The sequence below is a fragment of the Suricata suricatta genome, chromosome 1, assembly GCF_006229205.1.
Source record: "Suricata suricatta isolate VVHF042 chromosome 1, meerkat_22Aug2017_6uvM2_HiC, whole genome shotgun sequence".
Classification (NCBI taxonomy): Eukaryota; Metazoa; Chordata; class Mammalia; order Carnivora; family Herpestidae; genus Suricata; species Suricata suricatta.
This window is the reverse complement of record NC_043700.1, coordinates 13,944,486-13,960,253: the sequence shown is the minus strand read 5'-3', so window position 1 is coordinate 13,960,253 and position 15,768 is coordinate 13,944,486. Positions and strand designations below refer to the sequence as shown.

The 15,768-nt window shown below is 51.5% G+C and overlaps 1 protein-coding gene across 1 annotated transcript in view; it reads left to right on the top strand.

Annotated features, from left to right (window-relative positions):
- ENPP6 (ectonucleotide pyrophosphatase/phosphodiesterase 6) overlaps positions 1-15,456 on the top strand; it is a 114,439-nt gene extending 98,983 nt beyond the window's left edge. The window contains exons 7-8 of the mRNA XM_029934385.1: positions 10,422-10,545; positions 15,084-15,456. Coding sequence (XP_029790245.1) covers positions 10,422-10,545; positions 15,084-15,289 — 330 coding nt within the window. The 3' untranslated portion in view covers positions 15,290-15,456. The remainder of the gene's footprint in view (positions 1-10,421; positions 10,546-15,083) is intronic.
- The last annotated feature ends 312 nt before the right edge of the window (positions 15,457-15,768 follow it).

The window sequence follows — 15,768 nt, the reverse complement described above, 5'->3', positions numbered from 1 at the left end:
TGACAGCCAGCCACACGGTAATGACGCGCCATATTGCGCACCGTGTTACGCCATGTTATGTTGTGTATGTATCACACAATCACACACATATGCAGACATAGGTTTGTGTAAATCAGAACTAAGGTAACAGGCTGCCCAGTGTTCCACTCTGTGCTTTAAGAAGTGGGGGAAGGAGCCACGAGAACAGAAAGGAAGAATGTCTAATAATGGACAATTGCTGAAAAGCTTTTTAAAAACTTAGGAAACTTGAAGTGATTTTTAAAAAATATTTTGTACCAGAGGGGCACCTGGGTGACTCAGTCGAGCGTCTGACTTCAGCTCAGGTCATGATCTCACAGTTTGTGGATTTGAGCTCTGCATCGGGCTCTGTGCTGACAGCTCGGAGCCTGGAGCCTGCTTCTGATTATGTGTGTCTCTCTCTCTCTGTGTCCGTCCCCTGCTCATGATCTCTCTCTCTCTCTCTCTCTCTCTCTCAAAAACAAATAAATGTTAAAAAAAAATATTTTGAACCAGAGAGTGTTTTTTTAAAGAAAGAAATCAGAAGGAAGATAAATAGGATGTGAAAAGATAAGATTCTAGAAAGATTCATGTTGACCCACTAAATATAGGGACCATCACTGTAACTCACCCAGCTTTTGGTAGTAATGATGGGTGCTATTAAACGAATTGACATTGACCATGCCTGGTTCACTAGAAACTTTACAGTGACTCCTCCCCGACTGTTTCAAGGACTCGGATAAAGTTACTGCACCTTTGCAGGTAATAAAACCATGAAGAAAAATTTCTTCTTAAAATTTTGGTCACCAACAAGAGTAATAGTCACCTTGAATGAGGTACTTCCTAGTTACTATGTCTGTTCCTCCCAGTGGTTCTGCAGAGAGGAGACTGTTAGTCCTGACAGCGACAGGCCACAATACAACGTGGGACCGGAACAGGACTCCGAGATCCCGCGGCCCGCTCACACAGGGAGGCATACTCGGTCACAGTAATGTAACTGACAGCGTCTGTAAGCAACGTAAAACCATGAAATGTTTCTCTGGCAAATTGTGGTTGTCCTCAAGACCTTCTAAAGAAATTAGAGGTCTTTCAGTGACTCTTTTTTTTTTTAATTTTTAAATTCAATTTTGAGAGAGAGAGCAAGTGGGGGTGGGGCAGAGAGAGAGAGGGAGACACAGAATCTGGGGCAGGCTGCAGGCTCTGCGCTGTCAGCACAGAGCCCTATGTGGGGCTCGATTCCATGACGTGTGAGATCATGACCTGAGCCAAAGTCAGACGCTCAACTGACTGAGCCACCTAGGTGCCTTCAGTGACTCCTTCACGTACCTCAGTTTCCTAGATTGAAAGAATACCTACATCATTTTATTCCCTTCCTTGAATTTATGGATTTTTTTTAACACAGGTAAAAATTATAATTTCTGATTCTACCTTGATACAAGGTTGGGTTTTTCTCTCTTTGAAATGAATGTCCATCACTTTCCTTGTTGTGTTGGACTTTTTTCTTCTACATCTTTCTGTGGTTCATTACACTTCAGTGACTGCAGAGAACGTGCTCAATGCTGTCTCACACCCCCCGCGGTAAGAGGACATCGCGGGTCGCTCTGGGGTCCGCACGGTGGCGAGGAGCGCACGCGATGATGTGTCGGTGCCAGACCGCACTCAGTGTCTCTGCCCTGCGAGCCGGCTCTCTGGGTCTGGGTTTGGACAGCAGAGATTTAGACATGATTAGAAGACCAGCGGAGTCAGGGCAACTTGGTGCTGGTTGGGGCCAGTAACCTAGAAGCCCGTGTCCCCACCCTTTCTGTCTTCAGCAGCCATTCCGAGACACGCAAGATCTGGCTTCCTTGGCAACGCCGCCAATCCCACGTCAACACCAACTTTTTGCTACCGATGTAAGTTTTCTGGACTCCAAGGCAGCTGCTCTAACGGGAAGACTTAATTGAGCTAATTTTTTTTAAATGGTCACTTAGCTGTCACTGGAACAGATAAACACAGGGAAACATTTAATTTGTCACCTGGAATCACACAATTACCCAGTGCGACTGCGGTTGCTGCCGCAGAAAAGCAAGCCCGCTGGCCGGCGGCTCCCCGCAGCTCGCTTCTCGAGCATTCTTCACCACGGGGCTGGGGTCCCAACCGCACCAGTCCCTTCCCGGCCCTCCGCCCGCAGCCCCGGTGGGCGTCTTCCCACAGGACGGAAGGCACATGAGAGGAGAGAAATCCAGGCCACCTGCCCAGGTCACACCTGCCAGGCACCTTTCCTCAGGGCTTCCTAACTGATGTCCCCACCCCCTCTGTCTCCCTAAAACCTGGTCACTATCCCTTGAAACCTCTTGGCTTGTGCTTGCTGAGGGTCAAAGCCTGTAACCCTTCAGGAACCATCCCACTGCCCAGGCCCTGGTTTCACTCACCCATGCTCTACTCCATCGCTCCTCCAGGGGGCGCCTGCACCCAACGGAGCTGGTCAGACAGGGTCGTCCCACGGTGGGGGTCCAGGTGCCTTCAGAAGGCAGGTCCAGTGAGGCTATGTGTCCTTGGCATAAGGGAACGCCAGGAACAACGCAGGAGAAGGCAGAGTGGGGAAGAACTGAGGGTGGTTTCTGCTGAACTCAAGTGCATCCTTCTACCCTCCGCCTCCATTCCTCCGTCCACCTGCAGCTTTGCCCCGCTATCTGGAAGCAGAAACGGCGCAAAGCTAAGAAGCAATCACCATTAATTTATGTGGAAGAATTTATGAGTGTTCCCAGGCCCCCCAAAATGACCTCTTTTAGGCTTTTCTGATACCCTGGGTCACCTCTTGCTAATGGACGCACAAAACAAATCAAGATAGAGCCCAGATGCTCACTGACGAGGTTCAACGCTCTGGAGGTTTCCAGGGAAGGGGCCACCCGGGTGCTCACTGCCTCTGTAAAGGCTCACTGCAAGACCAATGCTGAACACCGTTTTCACTTTTTTTTTTTTTTTTTTTTTTTTTTTTTGCAAAAACGGAAATCCTCCTTGGATTTCTTTCTGTCAGCAAAAGCAGGTACTAATGCAGCTCTTTGCGTAAAAGTCAAGTGGCATAACTTGAATTTACCAAAGTGGGGATACCTGTACCTAAAAGATCAGCCTGTACTCAGTGGGCCCTGGTAGCATTGGTCAGGGCCCCTGGGGTGCCCTCTCCTCCCTGATCCCCCCTGTGTGCTGCTCAGACAGGCACTCCCATGAAACCCCCAGCTCTCCCCTGGAATCCCACCCTGGAATTCTCAGAAAAGCCAGACTCTCTCCCCTACCTGCCACATTCGTTCGTCTGCCTTCGGACTCTTCCTTCCTGGACTGTAAGCTCCTCGCCGGCAGACCTGTGGCATCCCCACCTTCCTTTTCCCCTGGGGAGCTCGGCGCATAGCAGAGGCTCAGTATGTTTGGGGAACATGGACTGACCAGTGAATTACTAAATATGAAGACCACTGATTCTGGGCTCCCTGTCAACAGGCTGTTCACTTGGTAGGTTTGTCAGTCGGTGACCAAATACGCAGAGAAGAAGGGCTGAGTCAGGAAAGCCTTTCCTTGTGGCTCATTATTTGTTGCTCGCAGAGAGATTTCATCAGGGAAGAGGTGTTCAAACCAGTGATGGCAGTTCTAGCTTCAGGTGGCCCACAGCTAGAGCCCAAGTGTGGGGCACAGTTGCTCTCGCCAGCCCCCGCTGCCCCCCCCCCGCCGCCTTGGGGTGAAGTCCTGTTGCCCGTCCTGGACAGCGTCCACCTGGCGCCAGGGTGCTCAGCCAAGGGGGCGGGGCCCCAGCCTGGCGAGGGATCTGAAACATGCCCCTTCGGTGCTGATCTTCTGGACTCCTGTCTGAGAGGAGAGAAATAGTCCAGGCCCGAGCGACTAGGCGAGGCCAAGATTTGTCTCCAGAGGAAAGATTTATTTTGAAAACTGGCAAAGGATATGAAATGCCAGGCTCAATTCTAAGACCTGTGGTTGAATGGCAGTTAGGCACAAACCCAAAATTGTGGGGAAATCCGGACAATCTGGAAAACGTGGCTTCTGAGTTTTAGTGGCAGCTGAGAGTGGACTTGTCCAGGCCCCACTGATTGAGCTTCAGGAAGTTGGCTGTCGAGCGCTGGGGGCTGCTTCCTTTCTGGTGCTGATTGGGGTCATCTGGGGGCACATGCACACCCTCCTCACCCTTGGGACACGTCTATAAACACAATCCTGGGGAAGGAGGAGAAAGGAGCCCCTTCCACTCCGTGCTCCCCACACCTTCACTGTCCTCCAGGGAATTCCGTCTCTCTCAATCCCTCTTGGTTTTGCTGACATTTTCTGTTCAAAGGATTAGGCTGTGTGTGGCCACAGGGCTCTCCAGGGTCAGTGCAGGACCCGTGCCTGGGCGATCACATGCTGTTTCAGGCAGAGGCAGCCTCCTAGGACGCAGTGGGAGAAGCTGTGGGGGGACCTCTCTCTGCAGCGGCGTGTTCCTGACCACCAAACCCACGGGGGCCGAGGAGCGCCGCCAACAGGAGCCTCCCGTGATGGCCACGGGGGAAACCCAAGAAACGTGTCTGTAGTAGAAACTGTCGCTCAGACTTCTTCCTAGCAGTGAAACCACCAGAGCCAGCCAGCCTGCTGTCACTGCCACAGGAGTTATAACCGAGGCCACCCCTGACTTGGATGTCATCAGGTGTCTCTTCCAGCCTGAGATGATGTCAGAAGTTTCTTGTTTTTTCCAGCACATTAGAGGTTCCTCTTATAACTGTGTATAATGGCCTGAGACACAGACTCGGACCTCAGCATGGTGATCCAGTATAAACAACAAGTGTCCTTAGAATGGGTAACTTATAGCACAGGACAGGTGCCCGGAGAATGGTGTCCAGGGGTTTCCAGGGCTGATGATGCAGCCCAGCCATCCGGGGGGAGATTACTGAACAGAGAGTCCCTGCCTCACCCTAGCCTACTGAATGCAAATGCCCCAAAGTAGGGCCCCGCAGAAGCTCAGGGCAGTCTCCGCAGAGCTAGGCGTGGGGTCCTGCAGTGTAGACGGCGAGTGCTCCCAAGTTTCAAGGTAAGAGTGTCCACTGTGGCCTCCTGTGGGGAAAGACTGGACAGGAAGTCACATAGAACAGGAGGAACCAGAGAAGGCCTGTCAGTGCTCCCCTGGCCTGGGGAGAGAGCTGCTGCGTGCTTGGCCTCCCCACACACAGTCATTTTGGGGTGCACGGCGAGAGCTGGGGCCGGATGTTGTCCCAGCAGCTGGTGGCCCTCCTGCCTCCTCAGGAGTATTTTCCTCTGGGGTTTAGCAACCATTTTCTGATCTACACCAAGGGGAAGTCAGAAGGAAGAGGCGAGAGGTATACACACGCTAACATATTCCAAAAAAGCAACAATAAAACACAAGTAAATGCCTGGAGATTATGCCAAAGCAAGTACCTTGGCCACATGCACACAGAAGCCAGTGACACAGACTGTTCAGGCTTCTCCTGCTACTGCGCGGCCTTCCGTGCCTCCTCCTGCCTTTGCCCTCATTCCCAGCCCTACCCCCACTTCCGATCCCGCTCCTTGTACCTCCCAGCTCAGCGCCATAAAGGACTGAACTTGCCATGAAATGGCAAATTCAGAGATGCCCCTGGGCATGCGTCGAACAAATTTCATTAACTGGTTTGCTGATTTGGGAATAAACAGTGCACATTACTTTTTTTTTTCTTTCTTAATTCTAAGGATGATTGAGACAAAGATCTAGTCTAGAGATTAGAACTCTTATCTCATGAACCCTCCCCTAGCGTCCTGAATTCAGGCAAGCTGATGACGGGCATTCTCCTGGTGAGCCGGCAGCCGAGGGCAGGTGCCAAAATACAAGAACACAAGTCTGCAAACATAATAACCATTTCTCACAGCGTTTCCCCATGTGGAGCTCTTTCTGGTTCCTTCCTGTTAGAAATGATTAATTACTTTAGTGGCTCATCAAAGACGGTCCCCTCCTTGCTACCTACCAACTGGAGGAGGGGTCCCGTAAAGCTCTGAACAAATCACACATGGTGAAGGTTTTATTTAAATTTCCAAGACCGTGTTCACTGTAGGATGACCTGCGTCTCTCAGTATGCCTCGGACTATCCTGGTTTTCAAACTGAAAGTCTTGGGGTGTCTAGACGGCTCAGTCAGTTAAGCATTGGACTCTTGGTTTCGGCTCAGGTCATGAGCTCATGGTTCGTGAGTTTGAGCCTGGCTCTGTGGTGACAGTGGGATTCTCTCTCCCTCTTTCTCTACCCCTACCCTGCTTGTGCACTCTAAGATAAGTACATAACTTTGAAATTAAAACGGAAGTCTTACATCCCTGGCAGCCCCGGTCCTGGGCAAACCGTACGCCCGGTCACCCTGTTGACTGACACAACCTTTCAGGCCCCAAGAGCAGAGAACTCCAGGTCATCTCTCCTCCTCGCTCCTGCTAACATCTTCTCTCCCATGGCTGCTTCCCTCTCCTGCTCCTTCGTCCTAGGCTGTACAGGCTCTCTGGCTGGCTCAGCCTTCCCTGCCACTGGAGCTCCCTTGGGCACCCCAGGGCCGCACCCCGCCAGAGGCATCTGCATGGCCACCATGGAGGCCCCCTGGATACACGCATGGTGACTCTCACCACAGGCCTGTACTGCACACGCTCGGGCCAGAGGCGACCCGGGGCCACATCCTGCCTCACCACGTGTCCTGGCCACGTGGGAATCAGTACACAGAAGCCGTAACCCTCTTCTCTCCTCCCTGCGATAAGCTCCTGCAGGTGAAGGGAAGGCGCCTAGCAGGGCGCCTGACACCGATTCGGGGCCCTGTCCGTGCTGTTGAATTTGCGCAATGAAATAACAGCCTCTTAAGTCATTGCCTTCTCCCACATGCACGGGGCCAGGGATGTGCCCACCCTCACCTACCGCTCCCCTCGCCAGCGGGACCCTGTTTCTTCACGGCCTTCACAGAGTGGATTCCCTCCCTCACCTGTTTATTAGGGAGAAGTGCCACTTCCGGCAGCCCCCTTATTTGGGCGCTCTCGCCACACACTGCAACAGGCCCCCTGTTCCCGCAGCCCTGGGACTTGGCTGCCCACCCCGCCCAGCTCCTTTAGAGACCCCAACTTAGGAGTGTTCCCCTCCTCCTTCCACATGGGCACACCCCCCCCACTCCTCTATCCCATCTCCACTCTGACCAGATCTGGAGGGTCTGGGGCCCTCCCAGAACGTCACTAGGTGGTACTGTGTGGCAGTCCCTGGGCCTGGTGGAGTCAGGGCGATGTCAGTTCTCCTCAACCAGGAGCTTGAGGACCTGTGGCCTGGGGTTTCCGCTCAGGAGGCGGGGAGGCCTTTGACACGCATTCGTCAGTGTGACCTCGCATGTGTGCATTTAGTATGACAAAGTGGAGTACAAAACACAGACAGGGAAAGCCGCCAGGAAAGGACAGGGAGAAGGCCATCAACACGCCTGTTCGCGGTCAAGGCCGTGCACATGACATAATCCAGTGAATCACTTAGGGGAGATGGTTAGCTTCTTGCGTAAGCCGCCAGTTCATTCTCACTCTTTAAAGTCAGTAAGAAGAGTTGTTTCACTGGACAACTTTGTCACTTTAATAAAAAAGAACGCACTCACCTGTGACCAGACAGCCTCAGTGACCTTCAGGCCCAGGCTTTCCTGGCTGTATGTTTATGTTTGTGGCATGAAGACTGGAGTTCTTAAATCAGGTATTTGGTCTTCGTCTCCCTTTCGTCGGTCCCTTGGTCATGGGGCACACATGTCCCGTCAGGGTCATCAACTGTGAAGTCGCTAGTAACCAAATGTCCCATGGGGTGCTGCGGGGACCCCTGCCGGGAGCCTGGCCGGCACGGGGCTGCTCTGGGCTGTGCCGCGGCCGTCGCCGTGGACGGCCAGAGAGCAGAAACCACACGGCAGGTTAGAAGTGCAGTAAGTTCATAAAACCTTCCTGTGGAAAAATACAAGCTGCAGCTGCAGAGGGAGGGACGGGGTGATGGAAATTCAGGAAACGGGGAGGCAGTGATAGAGTGTGATTTGGAAAGCGGTAATGCCAGGGAGCGATTTACGGGGTGAGACTGGATGGGTGTGCAATGTGATATGACAGCTAAATAGGCAGAGGCGACCTCGGGGCCCGCAGCCATCACTGCCCGGCCGCCCGGGACCAGCGCGCCTCGCCCCACCGCCAGCGGCATCTGGCGACCATCCCGCGGCCACTTACTGAGCATCTATTATGTGTCAGGCAGGCAGCACGGTCATGTCCTCCTCCCCAAACTGGGAGGCAGCTCTTCTCACATCCTGCGAGGAAACTGAAGCAGAGAAAAGCAGCTTGCCCAGCACCATGGAGCCAGAATGCTGGCAAACTGGAATCCCAATGTAAAACTTTTCTATACTTTATAACTGGCCACTACCCAGTGAAGAGACAAGGGACGGGGGCACTGCCATGGCCTCTGACTGTGGGGTGTGCAAGGACCAGGAGACAGATGACCTGGGTTCCCATCCCAGCCCTGCCTCTCTACAGCTGTGTGACTTTAACAGTGACCCTTACCCTCTCTGTGCCTTAGTTCCTTCAACCCTACAGTGCGGAAGATGACATCATCCACACTGGGATGGGGTGACAATGAAGGAATGTCATTGTGACCTCCTGACTAACTAACTACATAGTACTATTACAAGTCTCTAATATTTTTTAATGTTTATTTTTGAGAGAGAGAGAGTGCAGAGCAGGGGAGGGGCAGAGAGAGGAGACACACAATCTACAGCAAGCTCTAGGCTCTGAGCTGTCAGCACAGAGTCCGACGCGGGGCTTGAACCCATGAACCTCAAGATCCTGACCTGAGCTGAAGTCGTATGCTCAACCCACTGAGCCACCCACATGCCCCAAGATGGAACTCTTACGAGTCTTATGCGCCAACCTGTAAGTTGCTGGTCCTGTTGGGTCCATGCATCCTTGGTGATCAGTCCGTCTAGTTCCTGCATTTGAAATGTCTGTGGTATCGAACCCTGCCTGGAATATCAGGAAAGAATGGTTAGTCTGCAGTGAAGGGCCAGGGTTCCGTCCAACTGGCCTGAGCCTCCTCAGGATCCACAAAACCTTCTTTAAGGAGTTTGTCCCCCACACAGGCATCCATGGTCTAAGAAAACTTGGGTTCTGAAGGGAGAAAGGGAGGCCGAACAGTGATGGTTCTAGAATCCCAAACGAAGACCGCTGGAAGAAAAAGACACAGGAGGCCTGGCTAAGAGGAACAGGAGTGCCCTCTTCACATGTTTGCGGGGAGGGGACATATTTATCCCCAGTTGCCCCCAAGGGAGGAGCTAGGAAAGCGGGAAGACTCTGGGTTTGGTCAGCTTTGCTAGAAAACTGAGGTGATTAGATTAGACTCTGTATTTTCCGGCAATTCTCTGACAGCATTTGGGTGCCCTGCAATTCTCAGGTCAGTCCTGACACCGACCACCTGGAGTTGGAGTGGCCCCTGCACCAGGGGCTCAGTCACACCAGGCTGCCCCCACTTCACACACCAGCCACAAGTCCAAGGTCCCCAGGCCACGTACACTTATATTACTTGGATACAGAGTGGCAGGTTCTCACAGACCTTTTCAGGTTTGATAATTGACTGGAATGAATCACAGGGCTCAGAAATGTGCTGTTTATGATTCGTTTCATGATGTGGATACAACTCAGGAACAACCAGTTGGAAGAGGCACATAGGGCCAGGTCTGGAGGGTGAGGGGCATAGAGCACCCAGGCTCTCGTTGGGGTCACCGCCATCCCAGCACGTGAATTTGTTCAGTTATCCAGAAGCTCCCTGAACCACGGTGCTCCAGGGTTTTTACACTGGGTCACGCTGCAGGTACGGGTGACTCCGTTGTTGGCCGCAAGCCTTAATGCAGTCTTAGAGCAGAGGGACGGGCTGAAGGTTTGAACCCCCCATACATGGCTGGTTCCTTCAATGACCTCCTGGAGCTGCCCAGCCCCCCACTGCAGGGAGTCATCCCGTTCCCACATACCCTCTATGGGAGCAGGGGGCTCATTATAAATAACAAAACAGACGCCTATCACTGTGGACATGCCCGGGGCTTTAGGAGCCCTGGGCCAGGAGCCTGGGACCAAAGCCAAATACACCTTTTACGATACCACAGATCCACTTTAACATCCCTTCCGTCTCTAACATGATATATTTAGTGGCTCTAAAACTGATTACAAGGTATATAGTTCAGCTCCGTGTAAGAAAATACTTTTCTAACCAGAGTGCTCTGGTAATTTAACGGGGTGCCTCCAGAGCTCCGAACTACCTGGAGTAGGATGTGAGCCAGCCGGGGCTGGATGACCCCAGTGGAGAACGGGGAGAAGGAAATGCCCACGCTGGGTGGCAGTCTGGGCCAGATGCCCACGTGTCATGTTGGTCGGGACACGGTGCGATGTAACTGACTGTCTTGCTTGGTTCCAGAGTCGAGAGACACTTCCGTTTTGGATGAATAGCACTGGCAAGAGAGAAGGCTGGCAGCACGGGTGGCATGGCTATGACAATGAGCTCATGGACATGAGGGGCATCTTCCTGGCCTTCGGACCCGGTAGGCAAGAACTGACCGAATTCCTGTCCTCCATTCCCAAGGAAGTGTCTCCAGTCGGGGCTGACAGCACTAGGAAAGGCTGAAGCGCTTTCTCTGCGAATCCTCTTTATGAGCAGAGCTGAGCGGGTCCAGCTGGTCTGCATGCTGGCTTGCTTTCAAATGCCTCTTAGGTTTGGCAAATGTGGCCAAATACTTTTCCTTGTAAATTCTAAGCCTTGACTGCAGTGAAGAAAATGTATTCCACATGTTTGTGATTCATTTTTTACTTAATTCATCAAAACGTTATTTCACAGCTATCTGACGTCCAGGAAGGCTTATCAGACACCAGCGTGCTGACAGCTGTGAGTCTCCAAGTTGATGTGATCACTTCACAGGTCTGAGTCTTCCAGGGCTCTTCCCGGTCTAGAGCACCCACTCCGGTGGGGGTCATTCGGTTTAGGGCCCAACCAGAAGCTGGGATGTGCTCATGGCCAGGCTAGGAAGTGACCTGGAGACCAACTTTGAGAATGAGCCAGAATGACTAGGATGGCTCTTCCCTGACCAGATAAGTTCCTAAGGCTGGAGGAGAGGGGAGATGGTCTATTTGGTCATTCGCTTTAGCTGACAGAAGACTGTAAATTCACATTTGAGAAGAGTTCATCACACACTGGAGATCATACTATGACCCAAATATCCCCATCTTTCTTAAAAAAAAAAAAAAAAAAAAAAAAGCAGAGGTGAGGAAGCATTCTACAGCCGTCAGCCATCGGTTGACTGGCTGACAAGCTGGTCTTCCTTACTACTTATTACCGCTCTCCTTATTAAATATAATAAATCTACCCTGGTATCCATATTCCAAATGCCGTTTTCTAGACTGAGACCAGAATGTGGCAGCCCACGCACTTCCCTTCACAATTAATAGGTCATGCCTGGAAGGTCTGCTCTTCTTCCTGATGCAGCAAGACAAAGCTGTGTGTCGACCCATCTCCTTTCATCTGCCATGGGTCACTCGACTCACCAAAAAGAGCTGCCGAGAACGAGGAGACGTCAGTGTCCGCATCTGCCACAGGCGCCCCTGGCCCCTGGCTCTGGGGCATCTCAGTGCGGGTCCTTCCCCACATGTGATCCAAGCTCCCACGCCCTGGAGCAGCAGGACCAGCAGCAGCAGAGTTCATAGGGTGCCTCCGGGGCTCCCCACATTGGCCTGAGAGAGTTCAGGGGTGTCCCGGCAGCCTGCCATCCACCAGCGGCAGCCGTCGGGCGTTCCGTCAGCCAAGCCGCGGGGCAGGTATAACCTCTTATACTAAAGTCAACATTAATTCTCGAAAAAGCTAAAAAACATAATGAATGAGGGATGTAGCCATAAGGACTTAGTTGAGGTCAACTGTTGGATTAGGTTGGAGACATTCCAGGGCCATGGGCTTTATGCGGGAGAACATTAAACATCAGGGCCTTCATTCAAAAGCATCTCCTCCTCCTTCCCTAGAAGACAGAAGTAACATCATAAATTCAGGAACAGTTGTCAGTTGAAGGGTCTCAGGCATATTTTAAAGCAGAAGCAAATTTAGCTTCAATCCAAAATTTTAAAACAAAGTACTCAAAGCTGCATTAGCTGAAAGTTAAATTCAGTGGGGAGGGTTTGTCCATCAACAAGGCCTCCATCACATGCTCCTTTAAAACTAAAAGCCTAAGTCTTTTATAGACAGACAGATGACCCCTGATGAAAATGGACTGGGCTGATTGCAAAAATGTTTCCAGGCCGACACAGCCTTGAGAGCCTCCCGCAAACCATCACGTTTCTGGCTCCAGTTCTCATCAAAGATTGAACAGCTGTACACGCTGTTTACGCGGAAGAAAATTTAAGAGTGAGGCCTTTAATAGCCATCTAGCTGCACTGCGAGATAGAGGTACATCCCTCCTGGTTAATTATATGTGCCTCTCGCTTTGTGGGCGCATCACTGCGGCTGCCCAGATTCAGCTTTACAAGGCACTAAGTCCGCCTGGCCAAAAAGAAAAGGAAATAATTCCGAAGATAGTCTCTCTCCGGTTAATCCCAGTTTCTAATTTGAACAACCTAATCTTGCCCTGGAGAAGTCCATATTTCAAGAGAAGACGGCAGGAGTGAGATTCAGTGAGCTGCCTGCGAGCCAGGCAGCCTGGCCCAGAGGGCAGCCCGAGGTGGCCAGGTGCGGCGGGACCGCAGACACTCCTGTCTTTGGGAGAAACAGTTTTCATGTCCATAATATTTACATTCTTGGGAATACCTTGGATTCCCAGCCACCTTGAGTTAGCAGAGCTTGGCCAGGCCCTCCCCAGCTGGATCTGGTATTATTTTGCTGTTTAAGAATTTTCTAGAAGCTCTCATGCTAGCCTAGATCATCTCTTCATTGGGCCCGAAGTCCCAAAACTGCAAAATAGGAGCCATGAACCAGATGGAATGGAAAAGAAAACGCAACACTCCTTCCTATCTATATGCATAGGATTTAATTTCGTGCTTTTGATGTTAAAAGGTAATCTTCTCTAATATTGTTTTGTCAGTAGAGCTTGATTTCCATTTTTCCTGCCATGTGTTAAAGATCCGGATGTTTGGAAAGGGAAGGCTGGGGAAGGATAAGTTGGGCCTACTCTTGTCCGCCGCCCACCCACCCACTCACGTGAAAAGGACGTGGGTACTCGTGGTGGGGCAGTGTGGCCATCACATCTGGGTCCCTGGCAAGTTGGAAGGAGAGAGGAGATTTGTTTCCACATCCCAGGGACAGCCTTTCCACCGACTTCTCGTACGTCAGCACACTCTCCCCTGGGCACAAGTCACCAGCCTCACCTGCCTGTAATTGCCTGCATATGAAAAAAGGCCGATTCTGGGGCAGTCCCGGTCCTGCCCTCCAGGGAGCCTCTGGATTTTCATGAGTTTTTACCAGGAGGTGATGCTACCTTGTCCCTTATCCTTCCAGCCCCAAAAGTAAAATGAACTTCCCAGGTAATGTGCAGGGTGCGTATTTTCAGTCCATGGCTTGCCCTGGCTGGGTGTCTGTTTTACACGTTTATTAATAACAACGGCTACCATTTATTGGCCGTACAGAGCGTACCTGGAACTATGGTTTATGTACCATTTCCACGTCCATTTCCTGAGGCTGTCCCACTAGTAAGCGGCTGTGGGCTGATTGTAGAGCCTCTTAACCTCTTATTAAGGTTAAGAAGTCAACATTAGTTCTCCAGAGTGAGCCAAAGCCATCCACCTGGGCAGTTGCCCTGGATCTAACAGACTCTGAGGCAGACTTTCCTGAGTAGAACTTTCTCCATCTGTAATTTCAGGGTTAACCTAAGAGCAGGATTTGGTGTTAAAACTTCTGGACTACGTCACTATCGGTGTTTGCTTTTTAAATAAAGTATGGGTGACCATTTTAGCAAAGCAATTATAAAGGACTATTTTCTAAGGTAGAAAACTTGGCTTCACAGCCCCAGCACTACCCATTTCTTTCCCACGTCTTGCATGGATTAAAAGCTCATGCATAGAGGCCTTTGCTGATGAATAAAATCTCCTTCCTGAATTCAACCTCCATGGAGATCTGGTTTGGGGCCCGAAAGGGAAACTGCTACGTATGTTACTAAACTCCTCCCCTCACTCTCTGAACAGAGAAGTACTTCGCATTCAGCATCTTGCTTGTCCCCCTTGCCCCCTTGTCCCCTCCCCCCCCCCCCGCCCACCCACAATGTCATGTGGAGGAGAGGTGTGCTCTCAGCTGAACTCCCCCTGTGCTGGCCACACCGTGAAGGGCCAGCCCCACCCTTCGCGTGCCCACGTCCCTTTCGGAGGTCAGGGCGCCTCTGGGCGGAACCACAGGCTCTTGGAGCCTCAGCCTGGGCCCCTAACCCCAATACCAGGGTGCTTCCTGTCCACTCAGCTAAGTTGTCTTACCTGTTGGGGAAAGGCTCCCAAGGAACTTCGAGTCGATCTTCTGAGCTTTTTAAGACACCATTGCTGTTGCTTCTGAGTTAGCGAGCACAGAGGGAGCTGCACAGCCTCAGTCCACTAAGCCCTGAGACCTCAATGTGGCAGGAAAATGAAAACAAATAAACAAACATTCTTGAGCGGCTGTGGGACCCCCTGGCCAACCAGTCCCTGCTAGATAAATGATCTGGAAGATAAGCATACCGTGTAATTGGGTTTGGGGAGCTCAGCAAGACAGTCAGCCTTCTGCGACCACACCTGCTCTCCAGGGCTCTGCAGAAACGAGCAGTAAAAATGGAAATGCCCCGCTCCCTCGCCCGGTTAGCTCTGTTGTCGGAAAGGGACCACAGTTACCCACAAGGACAGTCGACTGTCTTGTCTTTTAAAGAACCTCATCTCCATGAGCCATAGGAAGCGACTTCCTCTTGCAAGCTCTACCCCTTCCAGATGCCCTTCCAAGTTCACGGTAATATGGCCACGCCCCATTAGCAGAGCTGATTTCAGGTCCCAAAGCTCCCTGGAGCCCGAGTGTAATTCCCATGTTCTGACTCAGCCTTTTTCTTCCCAGGGAGTGGCGGTGACAACTTGTTTGCTTGCCTTTCCTTTTCAGATTTCAAATCCAACTTCAGAGCCGCTCCAATCAGATCCGTGGACGTCTACAATGTCATGTGCAACGTGGCAGGCATCGCTCCCCTGCCCAACAATGGGTCCTGGTCCAGGGTGATGTGCATGCTGAAGGGGCAGGCGAGCTGGGCTCTGGCTGTCCGGCCGAGCAGCTGTACTCTGGCCCTGATTCTCCTCCTGCTGTTCGCATAGATGCTGCTGCCATTGTCCACAAACACTCGGCCACGCGGGCCTCCAGGGCGGGATGGTTTTCATTTTCTATTTGAATAATAGCTTCATTAACACAATCAAGGCCACAAAAATTGTAAATATACTGTTCTTGGATGATTCCATACATAAAATCCCTACTTCATAAAAAATGTTTTCTTTAATGTTTATTTTTGAGAGAGAGAGTGTGAGCAGGGTAGGGGCAGAGAGAAAGAGGGAGACACAGAATCCGAAGCAGGCTCCAGGCTCTGAGCTGTCAGCACCGAGGTTGATGGGGGCCTTGAACCCATGAACTGCAGGATATGACCTGAGCCAAAACCAAGAGTTAGATGCTGAACTGGCTGAGCCACCCAGGTGCCCGAAAAGTCCCTACTTCCCGAAACAAAACCCACCAAAAACCCCAAGCTTTATTTCTTCTGGAGATAAGGAAAATCCCAGCTTTTCATTGGTTCACCTGTATGTCC